Source organism: Danio aesculapii, chromosome 16 (genome assembly GCF_903798145.1).
Source record: "Danio aesculapii chromosome 16, fDanAes4.1, whole genome shotgun sequence".
Taxonomy (NCBI): Eukaryota; Metazoa; Chordata; class Actinopteri; order Cypriniformes; family Danionidae; genus Danio; species Danio aesculapii.
Window position 1 is genome coordinate 28,480,637 of NC_079450.1, and position 25,300 is coordinate 28,505,936.

Below are 25,300 nucleotides of genomic sequence, written 5' to 3' on the forward strand. Positions count from 1 at the left end.
AAAAACTTTTCTTAATTAGTTTTTGATTTGTTTCTAGTCTAATTATCTTCAATTTCATTCAAATGTTCTATCTGCTTTCTGAGTGTTTCGAGATATTGAGCTTTAAAGATTTTGCATTCCATATAACAAAAACTATATGGGGATAAACAGGGGTTCTTTTTAAACACTTAACGTAAATAAGTTGTCACAGAATGAGAGTTTGTAAATAATTAGTATTACAAAAAATGTCAAATACACTTATAATTCCAAGATAGACCTTTATTATTATAGGTATGATTCTTGGTCTGCAGGCCTCACAGACAAGACTATTTATTTATTCATTCATTCATTCATTCACTCATTTTCCTTCAGCTTAGTCTTTATTTCAGGGGTCACCACAAAGGAATAGACTGCCAAGATTATTATTTTATTTTTAAATAATTTAAATAATCAAAGAAGAAAAGAATGCAAAAAAAAAGTCTGTTGAAAATGATCTGTTTTACTCAGCATTGTGCCACAACAACTAACATTCTCATAACTTGAACTGCTGTACCTTTCTTTAAGTCCTCAAATGTTCACAACTTTTAAATCCATGCAAAAATATCTATACATCGGAGACATTTTAACACACCACACCATGCATACCTGAATCATGTATGTTTATCAAGACCTGGAACATTGCACTCAAAACATCCTTTGGAAAACAATCTGGATTCCATTTTCCATGCTAGTGTAACACATCCCACACACAGACACATGTGTTGAAGCACGCTGAGGGTGGCCCAGAGTGCAGGTAGGCATATGCAGTTATGATTATAAATGACAAAGAGCTCAGTCTTTCAGCTCTCAGCCAGTAGAGCAGGAGTAATGAGGAGTTATGTGATATATTGCTGATCATGCAGGACTCATGCCGTGACTGCGCCCCTCGAGTCTTAACCCTGGTAAGGTAGCATGTGGTCTGTTGATCTATTAAAGTGATTATAAATAATTTCCATGTGCTTACTGCTGGTGGATGATGGGTTTTGCAGATGGGTGGAGGTGATGATGCATTGTGTGGTAAATGTGGGGGATGAATCATTACGATTTTTTGAGAGGTCAGTTTCACATCGGTTAGCTTTCAAAGGGGACCTATTAAGCCCATTTTTGACAAGATGTAAAATATGTCCCTATAGTGTGTATATGAAGTTTCAACTCAAAATACAGTATAATTTTTTTATAACTCTTTGAAACTGCCCCTTTTAGGTGCTTTTTTTCGAAAAAGGACAGAGCTACTAATGCTTGTGTCTCAGCAAAGTGGCAGATTCAAAATGGCACTAACATTATCTCAAGAAAAACTGAAAATGTCAAAAGATGTGGTTCGGAAGAAAGTAATCTATGGAGACTAAAGTGTTCATTTGTGCATCCTAAAACTCCACATTTTTTAATACCCCCTTTCACACAGCGATATGGTAAATATTCAGAAAATTACCGAAACGGCAGTGCTTTCAAAAAAGCACTGTTCACACAGGCAAAGACGTTCCTGAATTTTTCTGGAAAAGACCACTCACACATTAATTCCAAAATACCGGTACATTCTGACATCATTAACCAGAAATGAGCTCTAAACAGCTGCGCTTGTGTTTTTAAACATAAAAGTGGTTGAGCTTTTGTTGATGGTTTCACTTTTATTTAAAGCGTTAGCTCTCATGCATCTGCTTTGTCCCAGAGACATCCAAAGGCAGAAAGACGAACCACAGCTAAATGTTTACACATTTGACAACATTACGTTGTGACAACATAAGCATTTTAATGATATTTTTTTTCCACAGTTGCCATTAAGAAGGAACTTAGAAACATTATCTGACTGACATCTAGCAGCTAAATGTGTCTAAAAAAATATTCAAAGACTTTTATTTTCATAAACGGTGTGGATGTGAATGCGCCTGAATATTCTGATTGGCTGGACCTTGGTTAGCACTTGTTGCTTTTAGGGTGCCATATAAATTAACTTGAACTTGACCTTATAGTCTGAAAAGTCAGTCCAAGATAAAATGCAGACTATTGTCAACAATCTAAGGATATAGAACACTAATGTAAACAGGTTGCATGCTGTCCAATCAATAATACCACAAATATGTAAATAGGTAAGTTAAGCTAGAGTTTATGAATGTACATACTTTGAAAATTCAGCCCTGTATAAATTGTATGTGAAGTGGAAAGTAAGACAACCCATGATTATGTTTACCCAGGGGTTTAGAATGACCCAGGGTAAAGAAATTCAAGTGTGAAAATACCCACAATCAAAATTATCCATGCCGAATGTCATTCCGAAGTAAGGATATGTAGTTCATTCATTTATTAATTTTCTTTTTGGCTTAGTCCCTTTATTAATCTGAGGTCACCACAGCGGAATGAACCGGCAACTTATCCAACATATGTTTTACGCAGCGGATGCCCTTCCAGCCGCAACCCAACACTGGGAAACACCCATACACTCCCATTCACACACATACACTGCGGACAATTTAGCCTACCCAATTCTCCTGTACCAGATGTCTTTGGACTGTGGGGGAAACTAAAGCACCCGGAGGGAACCCACACAAACACGAGAACATGGCTCGAACCAGTGACCTTCTTGCTGTGAGGTGATCATGCTACCCACTGTGCCACCGTGACGCCTGTTATTGTAGTTTATAATTGACAAATATGACATGTGGTAACCCCCTGGGGGTGTATGGGTTAGTTTGACGACTGATTTATGCTTTCAAAATAAAAGCCAGTATACAACACCATTATACAGCATTGAAGAGCCAGGATAATATGTGAAACTAATCCGACTGGCTTCGTCTGGCAAAATAAGTCATATACACCGAGGATAACTTAAAGGTGAGTAAATTATGGGGTTGTTTTCATTTTGGGGTAAATTGTTTTTTAGCCTAATTGTCTAACAACTGTGTTCTGTTATGAAGCATAAAAATAAAGCATTTCACAGTGTTTTGGGGAAGTTTTCTTGATGAATTTACAAACTAGCAATGTTTAATATTTTTTTTAGATTTGGAGCTTTCTGAAGCGTTGAGATATTTGGCCATATAGTCGCCGTTTTTCCCGCTGTTGTGTAACTTACTTCCAGGCAGGCCTTGGCCTCAAAACACACAGGAGGTAAATCCAAGCAAACATTTTGTGCCTTACAACACACACACACACACACACACACACACACACACACACACACACACACACAGCGTTACATTTGCTCTGGAATTTCCACATTGGACTTTATCCATCACCAAAACAACCACACTCTCTTTCTCTCTTGCTCTCATTCTCACTCTCTCTCTCTCTCTCTCTCTCTCTCTTGCTCTCGTTCTCACTCACACACACACACTCTCTCTCTCTCTCTCTCTCTCTCTCTCTCTCTCTTGCTCTCATTCTCACTCTCTCTCTCTCTCTCTCTCTCTCTCTCTCTCTCTCTCTTGCTCTGGTTCTCACTCTCACTCTCTCTCTCTCTCTCTCTCTCTCTCTCTCTCTCTCTCTCTCTCTCTCTCTCTTCCTAAATCTAAACCCCCACTGAGCTGTGGGCAGGTCAGAGGCTCATAAATGAATGCCTCTCACACACACACGTGCATATAAACAGGGCCATACAGCAGAGAAACCGCTTCAGTCCTGCATACAAATGCCAGTGGATAAAAGAGGAAGAAGTAAAGAAGTGTAAAGACGGTTTTGATGATCACACCGCATTGCTAAACGGCTTTTGGGGATATGACGACAGTTACTGGCACCAAGGAATCAGAGATCCTGCAGTAAAATCACATTAACAGACAGTCAGGATCCAATTTCTGTGGATTCTCAAGAGAGCGGTGCGCAAATTCCTGAAAATAAATCCTTTGCCTTTCCATCTGTGAGTATTTGTTGATTCTTTCTATTAACTGCAATCCGATTCACTTTTTGAAAAGTTGCTTCATAGATTTAAGTTTTAGCTTTGTTTTTTTTTTTTGTTTGTTTGTTTTTTTTAATTGGCATATTTTGCGATATACAGTGTCAACCTATGTACAGTACTTTTGTAAAGGAGCAAATAAACCATAAATTAAACGGTGCACTCAAATGTACTGTGGGCACACCATAATTAAATCTGATTACGCCTGTGCTTATCCCTAAATAAACAAGCATTTAAATCAGTCAAGCAGAAATATAATCATCTACATCCACAGCACTTGTACCAGATCTGAAATGAAAAGTGTAATTGGTGTTACTTTAGTGCACTTTGTAATAGCCATCACTTGAGTATTTCATTGAACTTTATTTCTCCTGCAGTGCCTTCCCTTATTTTTTAAGAAATGAATTCAGACTCGGTTGCAATGATGGACCTGCATGAAAAACTGCACAAAAAGGAGACCACCGTGTGTATCTTTGGAACGGGTGATTTTGGACGCTCGCTAGGGCTCCGTTTGCTCCAGTCGGGGTACAGTGTTGTATATGGATCCCGGGACCCTAAAAACTCTCTATTGCTGCCTAAAGGCTCAAAAGTCATGGCTCATGCTGCTGCAGCTTGTGAAGCAAGTGTGATTTTCGTGGCGGTGCAGAGGGAGCACTATGGATTTTTGACTCATCTGGCTCCAGATCTTGAGGGAAAGGTGCTGGTAGATGTCAGCAATAATATCAAAATGGGTCTTTACCCAGAATCCAATGCAGAATACCTGAGCAGGCTGGTTCCAGGGGCTACCATAGTCAAAGCCTTCAACACTATCTCTGCCTGGGCTCTGCAGTCTGGAGGACTGGATGCCAACAGACAGGTAAACAAACACACATAAACAAACAGGGCAGATACACTTACACTCAAGCCTTGAGTCTCAAGGAAAGATAAATGCAAACAAACAACACAGGATTAATGGAAATCCATGACTGCAAAACATAAAGCACATCGCTTCAGGTTAAATTTTACTGTACTTATTAGGTGGCATGACCACAAGGGATGCTATATCATTTTTTAATGAATTTTGTTTTAATGAACTTCCATTTTATAAATCACCAAGGACCAGGGGCGAAGTTTGATGGTAGGATAGGGAAGGTAACCCCCCAATATTTAACACTTGCAATTACAATCACCCAAAATCTACTTGTAAAATGATAATTAAAAATAAAGAAACAGTGGGCGTCATAGTGGCTCAGTGGTTAGCACTGTTGCCTCACAACAAGAAGGTCACTGGTCTGAGCCCTGGCAGTCCCAGTTGGCATGTCTGTTTGGAATTTGCATGTTCTCCCCGAGTTTGCGTAGGTTTCCCCTAGGTGCTCCGGTTTTCACCAGTGTAGGTGAATTGGGTCAACCAAAATAATGTATAAGTGTGAATGCGAGAGTGTATGGGTGTTTCCCAATACTGGGTTGTGGCATCCACTGCGTAAAAAATATACCAGAATAGTTGGTGGTTTATTTCTCTGTGGTGACCCCTGATAAATAACGGACTAAGCCAAAGGAAAATGAATGAAGAACAACTGTACTTCAAGCCCTCAATGTTCAAACCAAAATCTCGCCATTGCCACGGAACATGATTTATTGGTCGTTATCTTTTATCTAAGTTTCTGTAAAAAATATCAAAAATAGTCACCTACTGTAGATCTTTATGGTTACAGCTGATTTTTTTTGGGGTGAGCTTTCACTTCAACAAAAGTAACTGTGCAATAAAACAGCTGCCAAGCAAGTTTAAATGAGCAGAAACACCATATGGAGATAGATGATGTAAATCATAAAATGTGTTACAAATAAAGCACCATGGTAAAAAAAAAAAAACTCTGTATTGTGCAAGGAACAGCAAAAAAAAGTTATTCAAGGACAATCTGCCTGTAATCATGATTTGTGGGGAAAGAAATTCAAGTTTTAATACTTCTTTAATGCTTGTTTCACCTAGAAACAAACTACAGTGAAATGCACAGCTATTAAAACACTGTATTAAAGGGCACATATTTTACCCCTTTTTCAAAATTTAAGATAAGTCTTTTGTGTCTAAAATTTCAGCTCAAAATGCCCATCAGATTATTTATTACATCTTTCAGAATATTGGGATTTTCTGCTGAGAACTATGTAGCTATGAACTATGTGTTTTTGTTGCCTGTGCCTTTAATGCAAATGAGCTAGTTCTCCCTGCCCACCGTTCCCACATGCCTATCAGCGTGTGTCTCCATCCCCTGCTGGTTCAGATAAACAGCACAGTGACAGACATGAAGGAAGAAGATCTCACGTAATGTTTGTGAGAAATACTACAGTAAGAACTTCACCAATGATTATTTGATGTATTTGTTGTGGAGTTTATTCAAGCCTTTCTGCAATGATGAGTCACACACAATGCCATTACAAAGTTCACGCACACACACACAAACAAACACACACACACACACACACACACAGCTCGCGCGTTTAACTTTGCATTGTTTTTGCACGGCAAATGTGACAGGAAACACGTAAATATCCAGTGCTCTATAGATATCCGTTATATTTATGTACAAAATAAACCTTTAACGTCCACAACCTAGGATTGAAGCGTCTTCTTTTATTAATGTACTGACATGCAGATTTGGTGATAAATTACAGTGATTTTACCGTCTTTACTTAATTACAACATGTACTGTTTTAATTAAGTAAAGACGGTAAAATCACTGTAATTTATCACCAAATCTGCACCAAATCACCAAATTGATGATCACAGCGAGCTGAACAGATCTTGTTTTCCTGGTTGTTTTGCAAACATCCTGTCTTGTTGATAATACGCATGGAGACATGTTAATATGCAGTCAATCAATTCGGTGGGCAGGGGAACCACATTTCTACATCACATTGCGGTCGGCCGCAAAATGGAAAGGATTTGGATCCTGTTTTAACGCCAGGAAATTTTAAAAAAGAGACTTATTGTCTTTTTATCACCTCAATATGACAGTGGACACACTATACCTACAGTATATGGAGTCTGAGTTTAATATTAACATTTGTTCAAATCTATAGGTCTGATAAAGATATTGTTTTGAGTTTCAGATAAAAATAGCAAAATATTGCCACTTAGTTAGTGGTCAGAGTTGTATGTATTATAGACACATTTTTGTAATTTTTTTCTACCAAAGAAATTCTTTAAATGGCAACATTTTATTTTTTTAAACTGGAATAAATGGCATCACTATTACTGAATAAAAATAAAATTTATGTTTTACTAAATCACTCAAAAAATGTATTGTACTACCTAAAAAACTGATAACTGTTAAGTGGCCTTTTCTTTTTTTGTATAGGTAAGTTAAGTCAATTATTTCCAACGAGCATGTGTTGTAGTAAAGTTTATTTATAAACTAATTTCGAAAGGAGCACGTGTTCATGACTGATAGCAGCTGGTCCTCATTAGCTAACACATGATTCACCAATCAGACGATTCCTAAATCCCTATAAATAACCAGAGTATTTTACCATAGCCATCCTCGTCTTAATCCCCCCTCCACCCCTACTCCTCCCATTTCCTTGTAAGGGCAGCACGGAGGCCTAATGGTTAGCATCATTGCCTCACAGCAAAAATTTCACTGGCTCAGATCTTACCTGGCCAAGCCGGCATTTCTGTCTGGAGTTTGCATGTTCTCCCCGTGTTTGCGTGGGTTTTTCCCGGGATCTCCGGTTTCCTCCCACAGACCAAAAACATGTAACACAATTAAATTGACAAAACTAAATTGACATTATAGACAAGTGTTGAATCCAGTATTCACTCTATAGCATTCATAATCTACATCTCCCATTATCAAGCTGGGGAGTTCTCGAGACCTACCTGAACTCGGACTCCCCAATCGCCCTGCAACGGGGGGGAGCCCCGGGCTCGAGGATCTCACAAGCTCAGGGCTCTCTCCGAGGGCAGCTTGCCAAATATGCTTTATAATCAATCATCAGCTAAGGGCAAACTCTTGAAAACAAGTCTCAACAAGTAAATATATGAAACATTTTTCATGCTTCCTTCAGTTCAAATTACTCAATTAAAAGTCGCTCAGTTAGTCACAGAAAAAAAGATTAAGACACAGAAAAACTATACAGATCTCATGTGTCAGTCTCTAAATCTTGCAAAATGTTAATCATTGAAGCAACAAGGGGCAAAGCACATAAAAAGCTGTTTTGAACAGAGATGTTTAAAATTTAATGAATCAAGCTTAACAGACTGTCTCCCAAAACAGCCTTGAATAAAGACACACAGGCTTTGGGGTTTGAATGAGCTTTTCTTGTTATAATACGAACAAAAAAACAGGCATGACAAATGGCATACCACTACTTCATATTTTTTGTACGCTACCTCTATTGTAAGGCAACTAGATGACGCATGTCAAAAAACACAGGTCAAAAGAGACATTAGTGCATGTCTATACAAGCATAAAGCTCTGTTATGGCTGTTGATTGCCCGGAAAAATGAGGTGAGCGTCTTTCTGATAAAGTCTTTTTGTAAGAAAGTGGTATTCACATCAGCATCTGGTGGTTGAGAAACTTGCCAGATGGATTCAGGGCTTTGGCAAACTATTATTATCGCTGTTTTAGTATGTATTTTCTTTAACACCTGTTTTTTCTCAATAAAATTGAATAGTCGCACCCGGCCAAGCAGTCTATTTGTTATTATTTCACACTTTAATTATAATTTCTTGTTCTATTTCTAAAGGCCAACTGTAACAACATATTTTATTGTTTGTGCTCAGACTGCACTTTGATGTGAACTAAATTTAATTCCCAGAGGATATTTCACTGTTGTCGAAAACTATTAAAGAAGCGTTTTGTTTAAAGGGCTTTGTAGGTCAGTAGAATGGCAACTTGTTAGAATAAGTAAAAAAAAATCTAACCACTTGAAGATCTTTTTTTTTTTGCATGAGTGGTAAAACAAGAAGATTTTATTTGTTGACATTACTTAATGCATTATGTATCATGAACTAACAATACGTGCATAACTGTTTTAAAAATTATATGGCACTTTATGCTGTGGCCTGAATATGATCGGTATTCTTCACAAAAAGAACTTTCTCTTTCCATTTGCTCTGTTCTTTCAAAGCCTTCTTATTCATCAATGTCACTTTAGTCTTAAAGTGAACATTTACCTGTTTGGTGTTTGGGTTCATGGTTTTAGACTGATGTTCTTAACTGAATGAGACAAAGTGTGGCACTGAGCTTTTTGTCTGGAATGTGACAGGTTTTTATACACTTTAAAACTTTCGCTAAAGTGGAGAATGTCTGTTTTTTCTTTTAAAATGATAATATTTGTGAGAATTTTGATATATTATTTATAATAAAGTAATAGATAATTATTTTCTAAAACAAATGTCATTAATTAAGTAATTGCGAGTGTGGATTTCATGGGATTTCACTAGTAATTGTACAAGTTCTTTATTTTTCTTAATAAATTAGCTTGTATTATCGGACATACACTTTTGTTTATCATTAGAAAATGAAACATTGAAGTGTACTAGGCAAATATACACATTACATTCTGTACTGTAGCATATAGTTCTTTGACACTTCATATTAACCATTGTATAGACAACTGTTCACTTTCCCATATTTTAAGATTCATATGTGTTCATTGACTCTTTCAAATAGCATTACAAGACCTTGATCTCTGCTCTGATAACTTTTTATTCCAAAAGGTTTACAATGATATCACATCTGGGTTGCCCATTATAATGTTACAAACACTTTAAAAATTATTTTTGCTGCTTGTTTAAATACTTATTTAAAATGAGCTAAAACAACACTATTCTGAAGATTTTTTGGGAAGCTTATTTCTTTTATGTTCAATCCAATCATGTGGAACCCTGCATTTTTTTACAGTGAATTACAGAAAAATTGCTATTTATACTGTTTCTGCTGTTTTACAAACATATTAAATATTTGCTTTTTTCTTGATTTTAAAAAGGCCTTTAATAATGTTAACCACGAAGTACTTTTATCTAAATTATCCATGTTTAATTTTTCTGTTTATGCATTATCATGGATGGAGTCATATTTAAAATCGAGAAAACAATGTACAAGAATTAATGACGCCTGCTCACCATTTATTAATTGTAATTTTGGAGTTCCACAGGGATCAATTCTTGGACCAATTCTGTTTAGTTTATACAGTTGAAGTCAGAATTATTAGCCACCCTGTTTATTCACCAATTTCTGTTTAACGGAGAGAAGATTTTTTCAACACATTTCTAAACATAATAGTTTTAATAACTCATCTCTAATAACTGATTTATTTAATCTTTGCCATGATGACAGTAAATAACATTTGACTAGTTATTTTTCAAGATACTAGTATTCATCTAAAGTGACATTTAAAGGCTTAACTAGGTTAATTAGGTTAACTAGGCAGGTTAAGGTAATTAAGCAAGTGATTGTATAACAGTGGTTTGTTCTGCAGAATATATAGCTTAAAAGCTGCTTTTATTCTATCCAAAATAAAGCAAATAAGACTTTCTCTAGAATAAAGAATATTATAGGAAACACTGTGAAAAATGCCCTTGCTTTGTTGAACATCATTTGGGAAATATTTTAAAAAGAAGAAAAAAATTCAAAGGGGGGCTAATATTTCTGACTTCAACTGTACATAAATGATTTGCCTTAGTGTGTCCAGAAGTTCAGGTTCAAATGTATGCAGATGAGAGAGTAGTGTATACTCACGCAAAAACCAAAGAACAAGCTTTTAAGAAACTTACTGCTGCACTCAAGAAACTTTCAGAGTGGTTATGTCGTTCATGTCTTACCCTCAATGTAAGTGAAATTGTGGGAATGTTTTTTTTTTTAATTAAGAAAAATGAGAAGCATTGCTCAGATATTTTGGTGAATGGAGAAGTAATAAATATAGTTGATCATTTTAAATGTTTAGGTATAATTATTGACTCTAATTATAATTTAAAAACACATTAAGAAGTGCTAGAGCAAGCCTGAGGATTTATAGAAACATCAGGTATCAATTACCTATGGCTGTTGCTAAACTTTTTATGAACACAATGATTTTCTCTCATTTATCTTATTGTGCTACAAGCTGGTCGCACTTGAACATTACAACATTAAAACCATTGTATATTATCTATGAACAAACTGTAAATATTTTAGCTAAAAAGCCAAGGAGCTATCATTACTGAAACTGTATAAAACAACATAAATTGCCAATATTCAACAATTTCTTATTTTATGCTGATGTGTGTTTAATGTATAAAATATTTAATGATCTTGCACCACCACCTCTCAAACAGTTAGAGGTGATTGTTCAGGTAAACTCAAGAGAACTGTTTATGGACAATCAGTTTTTTTCAGTCAGAGTAGCAGAAAGATGAATAAAAAAAACCTGTGCATATTAGAGAGAGTACAACTTTTAATCATTTTAAAACTGTTCTTAAAGTTTGGCATAAAGAAATCAAATATGCAACCACTGGTTTGATTTCATTTTATTGTGTTACGACCAGCCTGATCTCACGAGAAAACGTAAGTATTTAACGTTTTGTCAGTTTAGTGGCTAATTCGTACGAATTCGTACGAGTTCAGTCGTACAAAATTGTACGATTTTAAAAAGGAGGCGTGGCACGTAACTCCACCCCTAAACCCAACCGTCATTGGGGATGAGCAAATCGAACTAAATCGTACGAATTAGATCGTACGAATTCATACAAATTAGCCACTAAATCAAAATGTTACGAATTGCCGTGAGATTTTGTTGGTTACGACCCTGGTCTAGAGTCAAGGTCGTAACATAAATAAAACACTCGACAAATAAAATTCACTTTTATGAACCCTAGAATCGCGTCCGTTTATTTGTCTTTTTTTTAAACACCCAAAACGTCAAGCCTTTACCTCAGAGAGGACCCACCAAAAAATAACATACAAAAATCACACTCTACCTAAACTCCCACAATAAAACTACCTACACCTTACAAAGAAAATAACAGAAATAAAAATACAACACTAAACCTCACTTCCTACCTATATATAAAAACAAGAGAAAATTTACAATAAAGAAAAGTGTGGAATCCAACCCCTACTGCTTCAAACCGTGTATATACAATATTTTTACAGTGACAACAAACAAAGTCAAAAACAAAAATGACAGCAGGGGAAAACACTGAAGAGATCACGACAAGAAAACCAAAGTTACAAACAACACAGGAATACACAATCAACACCAAGTATCGCTAATAATATTTTTCAACAACAATTTCAAACTACACCCCATACAACTCCCTCTCCCGACCCATGCGAATGCAACAATTGACTATAATGTATTGTATGTCTTGTACTGTAAGTGTATATTGTATTATTTTTTTATTTTTAATATTGTTAAAACGTGTTACAACTTCCTGCCCAGGGACTACAGAAGTAAATTAGCTTTATAGCTAACTCTGGCACAAAATATTGAACATTGTCGCTGTATAAATAAATAAAATTAAATTAAAGTAAAAAATATACATTTCTATAATATTCAATATTGTTTCAAATGTCAGAGAAAATCAATTTGTAAATTTAATACCCTACATTTTCAGCATTTAAAGTTCAATTTCCCCAAATGCATTTCGGAAGCATAGAAATATCTGAACAAAAAACAGATCACAAAATCAACAAACTCAACTGTTTTTCTTTTTCTTGACAGTGTGTGTTTGTTATTATTACACAACAACATATGGCATGCTGTATTGTTGGTGTTATTGTTTATTTTCTTTTTCTCATCATTTGATTAGGTCCTTATTTGCGGAGACCAGGCTGAGGCCAAACAGCAGGTAGTGGACATTGCTCAGAGTCTGGGTTTCACTGCTCTGGATAAAGGCTCTCTCCGAGCAGCTGCTGGGTTAGAAGATCTGCCCCTGCAACTATTCCCTCTCTGGAGGCTTCCTTTTTGCATCGCCATTGGTTTAGCAGCTTTCATCTTCTTCTATGTCCTCACGAGAGATGTCATCTATGAGCGAGTTACCAACGGAAAAGACATCTCATTCCGCATTATGATCTCGCTGGCCAACAAGGTGTTTCCTATCGTCTCTCTGGTGATGCTGGCCCTCTGTTACCTGCCGGGAGCTTTGGCAGGATTCCTGCAGCTTTATAATGGCACCAAGTACCGTCGCTTCCCAGATTGGTTGGATCGCTGGATGCTGTGCAGGAAGCAGCTGGGCCTGTTAGCTCTGGCCTTTGCTTTTCTTCATGTTCTCTACACATTTGTGATACCCATCAGATACTATGTGCGCTACAGGATCAATGTCTACACTTTATCACTGGTAAGATGTCTTTTACATTTCGAAGGCTCAGTTATTAGGTAATGGACATGCATTTGTTTTTACCACCAAGCTGTTTAAAATAAATATTAGGTCTAAACAAACCCATATTTGATTTTTTTTTGGTTTTGATCACCCCAAAATGATAATTTGGCCATAATTTAGTCAAGTAGTTTTGAACCTATCAGAAAAGTGTTCATGCGTTTGTTTAAAAAAAAAACATTTAAATCATATTTAAGACATTTCTGTCCTAATACTGAAAATAAAAACTCTAAATTAATAAATTAATACACAATAGTCAAGTGGTTTAATCCAAAACTTTAAAACTTCTGAACTTAAATTTAACTCTATGTGAAAACAAATGTGTTTAAAACTTTTATTCACATGTAACTGATTGTGATTAGTGGACAATGTCTACAGCGTGCATGTGTCAAGCAGCACAAAAATCATTGAAGTTTCTTCTTCTACATCGAGCAGGTGTGGTTAAATCTGTTAATTATATAAATCTCTTAAATTAAATGAAACTCATATGGATTTATTTTTTTTATATTTTTACTAAAGTGTCTGAGTTTTGGGTATTAAAAGAGTTTGAATGGAGGGATACTGTAGAAATCTTTCAGATTTGTTTCAAGACATCTTCGTTTCTGTTCCAAAGATGAACCAAAAATCTGGGTTGGAGTGACATGAGGATTTTAATTTCGGGGTCACCTAATTTTCCTGGTATTATTGTGACAATCACACTTACACATTGTATGTTTAAGTATTTCAAAGTTTCAATCTTTTTATAGTAATAATCTGCATTACTTCAGAAATGTCTTTCAACTTTTTAAGATCCAATAAAATTGGAAGTTGTGTTAGTGAGGCCAGCAGGGGGCGCTCAACCTGTGGTCGGTGTGAGTCCTGATGCCCCAGTATAGTGAAGGAGACACTATACTGTCAGTGAGCGCCATCTTTCGGATGAGACGTTAAACCGAGGTCTTGACTCTCTGTGGTCATTAAAAATCCCATGGCACATCTTGTAAAGAGTAAGGGTCATGTCATCCCCATCCCCATTCACTGAATTGGCTCGATCACTCTCTTTCCACTCCACCAATAGCTAGTGTGTGGTGAGCATACTCGCAATATTGTCCTATGGCTGTCGTCACATCATCCAAGTGGATGCTGCACACTGGTGGTGGTGTGGAGAGACCCCCTTCATGATTGTGAAGTGCTTTGGGTGTATGGCTATGCACAATGAATGCGCTATATATAAATACACATTATTAAATTACAAATAATATATAGGTTTACCAATAAATAATGTTATTATGAAAGCGAAATATGTTGCAAAAACTGGTTGATGTCACTGTATACTACAGTACAGTAACAGTATAAAAATATGTGTGCAAATGTTGTGTTCCCACATGCAAAAACAAATGAATGAGTGCAGTGATTAAAAATATATATGTTGTTCTTAATATCTTATTCAGGTAAAGGATAATAAAACCTACGAGTTTGACAATGTAGCAGCCTGGCGTCACGATTCCTACTATTCCATGGGAATTCTTGGATTTGGGCTGTTTGTCCTGTTAGGAATTACATCTCTTCCATCTGTGAGCAACTCCCTAAACTGGAAGGAGTTCAGTTTTGTGCAGGTATTGCATTCACAATAACCATTCAAATGCATCAGTTTGAAAGTCATTGGAGAACATGAAAGTAGAAAGTAATTTGGCCAGTGTTGTTGTTTTTTTTCTGTGCTGAGATTTGAAAGATTTCTAATATATTAAAGAGATCATTCACCCAAAGTTTAAGATTCTCAACACCCGCCCAAAGTTATTCCTTATTCCTTCCAAACTTGTAAGACCTTCATTCATCTTCAGGCTGAAATTAAAAAGTTTTGGATTAAATCTGAGAGCCTGGGTCCTAAAATGTTCAAAGCACAGAAAAGAACATCATCAAAACAGTCCATGTGTTCAACAATAATTTTATGAAGCTACAAGAATAATGTTGTGTACACAAAAATATTAAATTATCCTGAAAAGCATAATGAAGTCATTATTTTTGCTTCATAAAATTATAAATGAAACACTGATGCTCTGATAACACATGCACTGTTTTGATGATGTACTTGGTTCCTTTCTGCACTTGATTTCATGGATTGAGCTCATGGATTTCATCTATAATATTTTCATTTATGATCTGAAGATGAACAAAGGTCTTACATGTTTGGAATGACATGAGTGTGTGTTAATAATGACACCATTTTTATTTTTGGGTGAAGCTTTAAAATAGTATGTATTAAAAATCAATGATGTGATTATATATAGAACAACTGTATCTAGTGCGTTTTAGAAAATGCAGTCTTTTAATACAACCATATAATTATAATATCCCCATTGATTCTATCAAATAGCTATAGAATTTGATAGAATTATTATTATTTCCGCTAGTGTAACATGTTTATTCCTTTGTTTCTTTTACAGTCTAAACTGGGTTACACCACCGTGCTGCTCTGTACTGCTCACGCATTTCTCTATGGCTGGGATAAATTTCTGAAACCTTACAAGTGGTGGATGCCTCCTGCATATATGTTGTCTCTAGTGGTTCCCTGTGTGGTTCTGATCCTGAAACTAATCCTGATCACCCCATGTGTGGACCGCAAGGTCACCCGTATCCGTCAAGGCTGGGAACGACAGAGCAAAACTTCAGCAAACTGCAGAGATGGAAAGACAAACCAGCCGCTCATGGCATAGCCATTTTTAAAGGTGCCATAGATTGCACTGATAAAATATGTTTGAATTGTTTTCTGATATCTAAATACTAGGCATGTGGCTTAAATAAGTGTAAAAACAGTTTTAGGTATGAAGTTCTACGATTTGACCGTATTTGGAATGGTCATAAATATTAATGAGCTCTGCTTCGATGCACCTCCTGCTCCTGTTAATCGCTCACTATTTCAGTCACCACAAAACAAGATAATCAAATTATCACCCCATATGAATGATGACTAACTTTGTTTTATAAAGTGTATTGCCTTCATTTTAATCTAGAAAATCACTGAAAAAGCTGAATGATACTCATTATTTAATTATGCATATACAGATTTCTTTTCTGAGGCTGATTGAAAAATGTATGGCAAACATAAGTGCAGAGATGAACTAAGACTTAACTGAGCATTTGATTTGGGACTTGACTTGAACTGAAATTTAGAGACATTTTTGTAGTTAAGGGATAAATATTTCCCTTGAGTGCCATTCATTCATTCATTTTCTTTTCGGCTTAGTCCCTTTATTAATCCGGGGTCGCTACAGCGGAATGAACCACCAACTTATCCAGTACATGTTTTTACGCAGCGGATGCCCTTCCAGCCACAACCCATCTCTGAGAAACATCTATACACACTCACTCACACTCATACACTACGGACAATTTAGCCTACCCAATTCACCGGTACCGCATGTCTTTGGACTGTAGGGGAAAGCAGAGCACCCAGAGGAAACCCGGAGGAGAACATGCAAACTCCACACAGAAACGCCAACTGACCCAGCCGAGGCTCGAACCAGCGACTTTCTTGCTGTGAGGTGACAGCACTACCTACTGCGCCACTGGGTGGGCCACTGCGTTGCCCGCCCCTTGAGTGCCAGTGTTATTTAAAGAAGGAAGGAAGTCTATCAGACAAATAATCAGGAAGACTTTTATCAAAGATGAATAGTTCCTTCTTTGAGGACATGTTCTGAGTTGATTATTAATTTTAGAAGACAATTATATAACAGTTAGACTTGGTTCTTGATCATGATTGAGCGAGGGGCATACCGTATGAGACAGACTGTGACATATTTTACTGCAAGTTACAGTGTTTCGTCAGTAGAACATAATCACTAAATCATTTACACAGAAAAACTTATTGACTAAAAAAAAGGGAAAAAATCAGGAGGAAAACAAGTAAAAACAATTAAGTCACTCTAATGTTTCATTCATAAAAATAGCTGGAATTGCATGAACTCTGATAATTTAAGTATTTATAATCAAACTAGTCCAAAACAAGTCAAATGTAACCACATCAATCCAAATGGATCATTTAATGGTTCCATGAAGTGATGTTTGAGGTATTCTCAACTGAAACATGAAGTGAGGGTGGGACATAGAGTAGCTATTTAACAGCTCTGCCATTGACTATGTTTACATGGACATCAGCAATTGAATTATTTGCCTTAATCTAATTAAGACAATAATGAGATTAAGGTGTTTACATGAGTTGCTTTTTAAATGTTTCTTTCATGATCCCGTTTTACATGTTATAGCACATAATTAGATCAACGTCATGTCATTTCGGGTGTTTTATTATTAATTTGTCGACTTTAACTGCAGTTTGAAACTTTCACTTTCATTCGGGTATGCGATACTCTAACTAAAATCTAAAGATTTTAGATGTTTTATAATTTTGTATAATAATTTATTTGTATAATTTTAATTTGATAAACAAAATTTTTTTTTACTTTAATCCAACTTTAAATCCAACAGAAATTCCATTTGTATTGTAAGGGGTGGCTCAAACTTTTTTACCTGTGTTGTTTGGAAGAAATATAGGCAGTTATAGCAGTTACAAAAGATTTTATGACATATGTACTTTAATATGAAGAAAAATAAGCAAACTAGCATGCAGTACAACCTGTATTTTTCACTCAGTTTGTGTACATAATATAGTTGGAATTAAAGCACTTCTATTGAATAGTGCACATTTAGGAGACCTATCGTGAAGTATAAGTGAACTTGCATAATTTATATTCTTTTATATATAAACTAAACATTTTTAACAACTAAAACAATATTTTTTCATTCAAATGTTGAAAACAAATCATTGAGCAATTCTAAGAATTTATTTTAAAATCTTCATGTATGTGGCATATGTGGCCAGTGTGAAGCATCCACCTTGATGAAGCGACGGCAGCCATATTGCGCCAGACCAGCTGGTGGAGAGCAGACAGAGTAATGAATGCAGTTAGGATATAGGGGTGGTTAGGAGGCCATGATGAACAGAGGCCAGTGAGCAAATTTGGCCAGGATGCCAGGGTTAAACCCCTACTCTTTTCAAAGGACCACAGGACCTCAGTTTAACATCTCATCCGAAAGACAGCTCTCACTGAGCAGTCCCCTTCACTATACTGGGGCGTTGGGACCCACACAGACCGCTGGTTGAGCGCCCCCTGCTGGCCCCACTAACACCACTTCTGGCAGCAACCTAGCGTTCCCATGAGCTCTTCCATCCAGGTACTGACCGGACACAGCCCTGCTTAGCTTCAGTGGGCGACCATGTGAGAGTTTCAGAGAGCTAGCTACCGACTGTGATAGATCATGTGATATTAATACTGACTTACTAAATATAAAGTAGAATTTTCTTTTTAAACAAAACTTTAGACAGACTTGAACTTGACTGAGACCTGACAGAACATGTCTGGCAGGCTGGAGAAGAACTAGAGAGAGTTTGGCTTCTCAACACACCTCAGTTCACTGCTGAGCGGCAGTTTTAAATTACACTTAACCGACCGTGGAGCTGATCTTCCATCTCACACTGCTGATCACATCTCACATGATCACACATTACTCTATTACCCATACATATCTCCCCCTTTTACACTGGGGACACATTAGAGAGGGCACTCAGTAATGCACACTGTATATATTATAACCGTAGATTCATAACACATTGCAGTATAATCAATACATATGTGGTGTTCATGTTTAAAAATAATCTATGCCATTTAAAGAATACAAAGGCAGCAGTGGTGGGTGTTTTATTAGAGCACACATTTCTGTATTGTGTAAAGTACTTGTCTTTTTTATTACCTGCTTCCTCTGGGCTATTTCCTCTCAAGAGCCTCCCAGTGGGCTTTTCCCTTTAGATATTATCGATCCAAAACTGAGCAGCAACTTACTTCTTGATCTGTTTCAGGGTCTGGGCTTTCCTGTCTGCAGGAGAGCTCATCTTTCTCTCTGTTGTGAAGTATAAAGGAGCTGTCAATCACACTGGCGGTCGGCTGCTTCTCTATAGTGCTTTCATGAAGAATTGTCGGCTGTGGAGAGTTTTTGCTTAGACCAAAATAGCAAGGCTCATTTTATGACAAATATTTCAGCAAGTCTGTGAAGGCACAGCTGAGAAAACTAATAACGTCAGTAATTTTGAGCACAAAAACTTGCGAGGGTGTTTATCGAGAAATGTTGGAGAGTCGCTGATTTTGACTTTATTTTTGTATTACTCGTATCAGACTGTAATAAAATGTGAAAAGCATATCACTCTGACATTTCTATGTGGTTTACATATCATAATTCATATGCATGAATGTTTGCAACCCCATTGCTGGCAGGGGAAAAACAAGATAAAAGCAATTTTTTCATGTATCTTTTATTTGCCCAGAATATTTGTAGTACTATATTGTTTTTATTGATACATTTAGTTCATATTATATAAATATATTAGATTTAATAAATAAAGAGTAACTGCGAACAGAGTTGCCAGTTAATTATTGTAACCAAACCATTACAGTGACTAATTGACAACAGTGTCATCTTACTTAAGCCACGGCGCGGACGAAATTGAAGAGCCGGAGTTGGGGGGGGGGGGGCGGTGTGGAGTCGACGGCCCCTATTAACATCTCTGGGTGCGTGGGCCCTTAGAATTGTCCCTAACTTGGTGAACTTTGACCTGCGAAATCGCATCACTTGACTGCGTGAGACCAATCGAGGATCAAAACATGACCTCTCTGGACAGAAATTTAAAACATGGAGCAATCGCTCACTTTTTTTAATGTCTAATCATCTTGTTTAATCCCGCCCCTTTTCACAGCGCCACACGACAGAATTTCGCTCCCACAAACTCTGGTGTGAACGCAGCTTAAAGCTTACAGATGGAAAAACAGCTCTGAAAATTTTTAAGCAACAAGTCACAATCTGGTATACCTGACAGTGGGGGTTTGCGTGTGGATTTGAACAGTAACATCTTTTTGTGATTCCCTGTGACGATTTCTGTGCACGTTACCTAACTGAGGAGATTGGAATTGAACTGCTTAGTTGTTAGAAAGCACATTGTACTGTTTTCATCTGTACATTATGCCAAAACTAATAAAGTAAAAATAAAATATAAGCAAGCTGAACCGTTAATAAATATGCTTAAATGGAAGTAACGTAAGAAGTTGATGTTAACTAGCTAACAATGTAGCTTTCAAGTACAAAGTTCAAGATGATAACAATTAAACTTAATGCACAATCTTATTTTAGAAACGCCACAAAAATATTTGAACACATTTTACTTACCTATTGTAGATTCTTATTTAAGCCTAAAAACATTGATCAGACTCTGCATCTGAACTGATAAGCAGAGAATGGAGCACACTCAAAAGTAAACAAATCAAACACCTGGCTTCCTTAAAGGGGCAACACATTTGTCTATAATATAAGACAGACAGCCTGTGTATGTGTGTTATTGCAGCATATTTTCTTTAGATAAACGCACTTCTGTATAAATACTAACATAAAGCATCAGAGTAGATGGGACAATAATTTTTGAACTGTAATTTACCATCTATTGTCACAGTTACTACCTGTAATGGGTACATAAAGTAAATGACTGTAATTGATCTTTTGCACCACATAATTTCATTCAAATCTTATTCGTTTTTCAGCAAAATACTGTTTCCTTGTATTACAGCAACACATTGGCTTAAGTTATTTACAGCATAACCTACAGCAAGGGTTGACAGTGTATACTCTTTTATTCAAAACAAATACATAGTCATATTACTAATGAAATTCCATCTTAAATACCATGGTTATTGACCTTGCCGAGTGAACATAAATGACCATTTACAATTTTGAATCATTCTAAATACATTTTATTATATCTGGTAAACCCAAGTTAGTCATAATACGGTGTAATGATGTTTCACCTCATTCACATACAGTAAATATATATTTTGAAACAAATGATTTATGGCTCACACACAGTACATGACAGCATCTCTAATGAAACTTATAATTAGAGTGATAAAGATGTGATAAGAGGAATTTTTGGCATTAATTACACAAAATTGTCTTCAAAAAAAGTTACTAAAGGGTCTGTGGTTCTCCAAAAACTTTCAGTAAAGTGTCCTTCAAAAAAAATTTTAATTAATGTAAAATAACATTTAAATGACATTCTTTTACAACAATAAAAAACCTTTTGTCATTGAAAAGATTCCACAGATGTTAATGTTTCTTCATGGAATCATCAGTGGCAATGAATCTTCAAATAAAAAGTCTGTGGCACCGGAAAAACTCAGTCTCTATCACTAGTGGTTCTCCCCAGATTGACTTCTGACCAGGAGAATTCATGTATACACTGTCATCAAACAAAATTTCACATTTCCATGACTATGCAATTGACTATGCGCTTTCACAGGAAACAATAGTGCTTTTGAATTATTCAGGCTCGAGGAAAAAGGCAAACGAGTGTCTCTTTGAATGAAGCCGCGTGCCTTTTGGGACTGCGATCAAACAATCAGCGACACACAGCAAGCGCAGTTGTTGTGGCCTCAGTGCAGACATCTCTCAGGTGATACAAAGTACCGTCATACAGGGAAATGATGAAAGGCTGTTTGGGTTACAACTCAAAGTGCCTCAGTACTGAGGATTCTGTGAACGGCTGTGTTTGTCTCTATCGCCGGTGTATATTTCCTCAAAAAAAAAAATCTGCTTTTCTCTTGCAGAATGAAGCTGGCCCATTTTCATACTTTACAAGCAGCTAGAATATACACACGCACACATACACACAAGCAACTCTCTTCATTCACATACACACAGACATCCATGTTCCTCCACCACAGTGTAATCTATTCTGGATTCCACAAACCTCCCTCTGTTTCATCTGATGTTTCCAGTAATTCTATCCCCCAAATTCTCTTCCACACAAACTTTCTGCAGACCTACTGCAAGTCAAAATATTGCATCCCAGGCTCATAGGAGATACATTCCCAGGGCTACATATTCGAGAACCAGGAAATGTATGCCCTGAGTTTCGTCTGCTTGCAGTTTTTGTTTTCACAAGTTCACTAGAGGATGCCGTGTACATTTTTGATGATCTCAAATACATTACTCCTGCATATTTTCACATACATGCCATTGTTTGTAATACCACCAGAGACCACTGTCAACCTCAACGTCCGAGAAGCCAGTCAGCTTGTCATGTGTATATTAGCTTGCTACTGACTGCCCATTCACCCCCTTTCTTAAACCTGTTGTAAATGGATCTCCAGCTTCATCCCTTGTGCACCAACAGAGGGAACTATCACCCGAATTTTAGTCGGGTCTATTCAGACTCCATCCCCCATAAACCTCCATGCCTCGGACTGATTATGGTTGCAGGTGCATCTAATTTGTAGTTACCCATTAAAGCCCCCTGTTCTGTGCAGTTTAATGCAAAGATTTGCCCAGCAGTCATTACTGAACATTTTTTATAGTTTTTGCCTTACACATGTTTTGACCCCTTGTTTGATTACATCGACTGTTATTGTTCTCTGCCTGCCCCGAACCTTGCCTGTCTATCGACCTGTCTTTGGATTGCCCCTCTATTTTTTTATTGCTAATATCTGTACCTTTAATAAAGCATTGCAGATGGATCAACTGGCTTCTGACTTATCAAAACAAAACAAAACCAATCATTTATTCTAAAGCAAACTAGAAGAAAAAAGCCATCGCATTCTTTTACCATGATTTTACATTGCCTTTATTTATTTTTTGTTTCATTTTTCATCTTTCGTCCGCATTCCAAGTACAATGTTACATAGAGGGAACAGGAACAGAAGTTGTCAATGGTGTCATAACGCCCTATATTGTTCATTGTGTTTGTACACAAAATGCAACCATACGTAGCCCAGGGCACATATTTCAAAGTTCTCGAATATGTAGCCCTGGACACATATTCCCAATGAGCCTGTGTTGCAATATTGCCTCTCTAACCTAGTGGGCACTTTGATGTCAAAACGACCAGTGTTGGGGGTAATGCGTTATAAGTAATGTGTGTTACATAATAATGTTACTTTTCCAAAGTAACAAGTAAAGTAACACATTATTTTTAAAAATAAGTAATATTATTTGAGTTACTTTTTACCTTGTGTAATTGGCTTTTACATAATATATTGCGGAATAAAAATGACCTTAGTCCGGTTGAATCACACACTCATTGAGAGAGCGTGTTGCGAGGGAACAGACAGTCGGCTCACACTCATCATCATCATCAGGTCTCTTTTTTCACAGCAGATAAGTCAGTGACAGTGTAATGTTCTAGTAACTGAATCTACTAACTGACTAACTCTTCTACTAACTGATATGGGTTTATTTCGAGTCAGAGGGGGTATCCGGTATGTTAATACTTACTGAAGACAGAAACCATTTCACGACAACTCAACTCAACTTCAATTTAATGAACTGGTTCGATCGATTCACTTAGAAGACTCGGTAAAAACAAACGATTCATTCATGAAGAATTACACACGCACCCTACCTTCATCTATGATTGACGTCCGTTCACGGTCTCCAGGTAAAAATTAATTCGACAAACTAAAAAAACCTCAGACAGGTAAGAAAAAGTAACACAAAAGTAACTCAAAAGTAATATAACACATTACGTTCCATAAAAGTAACTAAGTATTGCAATTAGTTACTTTTTGGGGGGAGTAACTCAATATTGTAATGCATTACTTTCAAAAGTTACTTTCCCCAACACTCAAAATGACATCAAAAAACACATAAAAAAATACGTAAAAACTGCATATTTGATGTCAATTGACTACCTTGATGTCAAAATTACATCAAATTGACATTTGATATTGGTGTCAAAAAACACATTTAAAATGCATTATGACTCTTATTATACATTTTTGATGTTGTTTTATGGTAATATTGACTGTCAATTTAATGTCCTTTGGACATCAAAGTATTTTACATTCATTGTAGGGATAAAAATATTAAAATGTGTGTTTTGACATCAAGTGCCAGCTGGCATATTGCTAAAAAAACATTGTTTTGTTTAGACCCCAACCCAGAGTTACATTTTTGTAACTTTGCTGTATGGGTTTCTACATAATTGATCAAAACTTTAGATGAAACAGCCTAGCCTTTATGTAAATTGAATGTATAATGTAAACCAATCTTCATATCTGCAAAACTTCTAACTACTTTAACAAGATCAGTCAAAATTGATGGATATTCAGAGAACAAAGAGGTTGGTTGTTTCTATAATATTAGCAAATTGAAGTAAACTGGACAATCAAAAAGCATTTTCTTGGCTAGATGATCACAGAACTCAAAGCAAAGATTAGAATTATCTGTAGCACATCATGATGCTTTCTTTGACTTCTTTTCATCCCTAATCGATATGAATGATGTGTAATGATTCACAATGACAAGCTACAGATTATGTAATGGATCTTACTCAAAAAAATAATCTTAATATGGTTGCTCTGGCTAGTTTCTGCTAGTTTTCCTGACATATGTCTGACTCATGACTGTGTGCTTGTGTGCTGTGAAAAATGTGTCTTTAGACCTGAGTTTTTGGAGAGTCAGTCTTATATTTCCATACTTCTGGTATATTGCTCCTTTATAATATGCTTTCATATTATTTTGATGTATTATCATACAAACGCACTGGCTTACCGTGCAAGTAGCTTTAATGTTTACTGACATTTATTTACATATAACTGCTAATGAATTGGAAGTCTAGCAAGCACATTCACAAAAAAGATCTTATTTCTGCATTGCAAAACAAAAGACGTTTAAAAGACGTCAAATGGATCCAAACCTAGACATTGTGGATCACCTGGGCAGCTGGAAGATGATTTTGTAAATACCCTTATCATAAACTTGTGTAACCCAGCAAGACCAGCAATGCATCTTAGGCTTGTTTATGCTGTTGTTTTCAGCAGCGTTATATAACAATGTGTTTGCAAGTGATAAGTGGTGCCCGATTCTACACCTATTATTAACTATGGCTTATAATATCACGCTACGTGCTTGGAAAATAAAATAAGGTATGATTCAGTGGCTCTGTTTATGAATGCGTCCACTCACTTGTGTCTGTTTAGTTATTGTGCCATATGATGATGTA

The 25,300-nt window shown here is 36.4% G+C and overlaps 1 protein-coding gene across 1 annotated transcript; it reads left to right on the forward strand.

The window, feature by feature from the left end:
* The first annotated feature begins 3,020 nt into the window (after nucleotides 1-3,020).
* On the forward strand, nucleotides 3,021-19,453 carry steap4 (STEAP family member 4). The gene is made up of 6 exons (XM_056474940.1): nucleotides 3,021-3,117; nucleotides 3,593-3,856; nucleotides 4,270-4,748; nucleotides 12,664-13,191; nucleotides 14,658-14,822; nucleotides 15,651-19,453. The coding sequence occupies exons 3-6, from the start codon at nucleotides 4,293-4,295 to the stop codon at nucleotides 15,918-15,920; spliced, it is 1,419 nt and encodes a 472-aa protein (XP_056330915.1). The 5' UTR covers nucleotides 3,021-3,117; nucleotides 3,593-3,856; nucleotides 4,270-4,292; the 3' UTR covers nucleotides 15,921-19,453.
* Nucleotides 19,454-25,300: the final 5,847 nt, after the last annotated feature.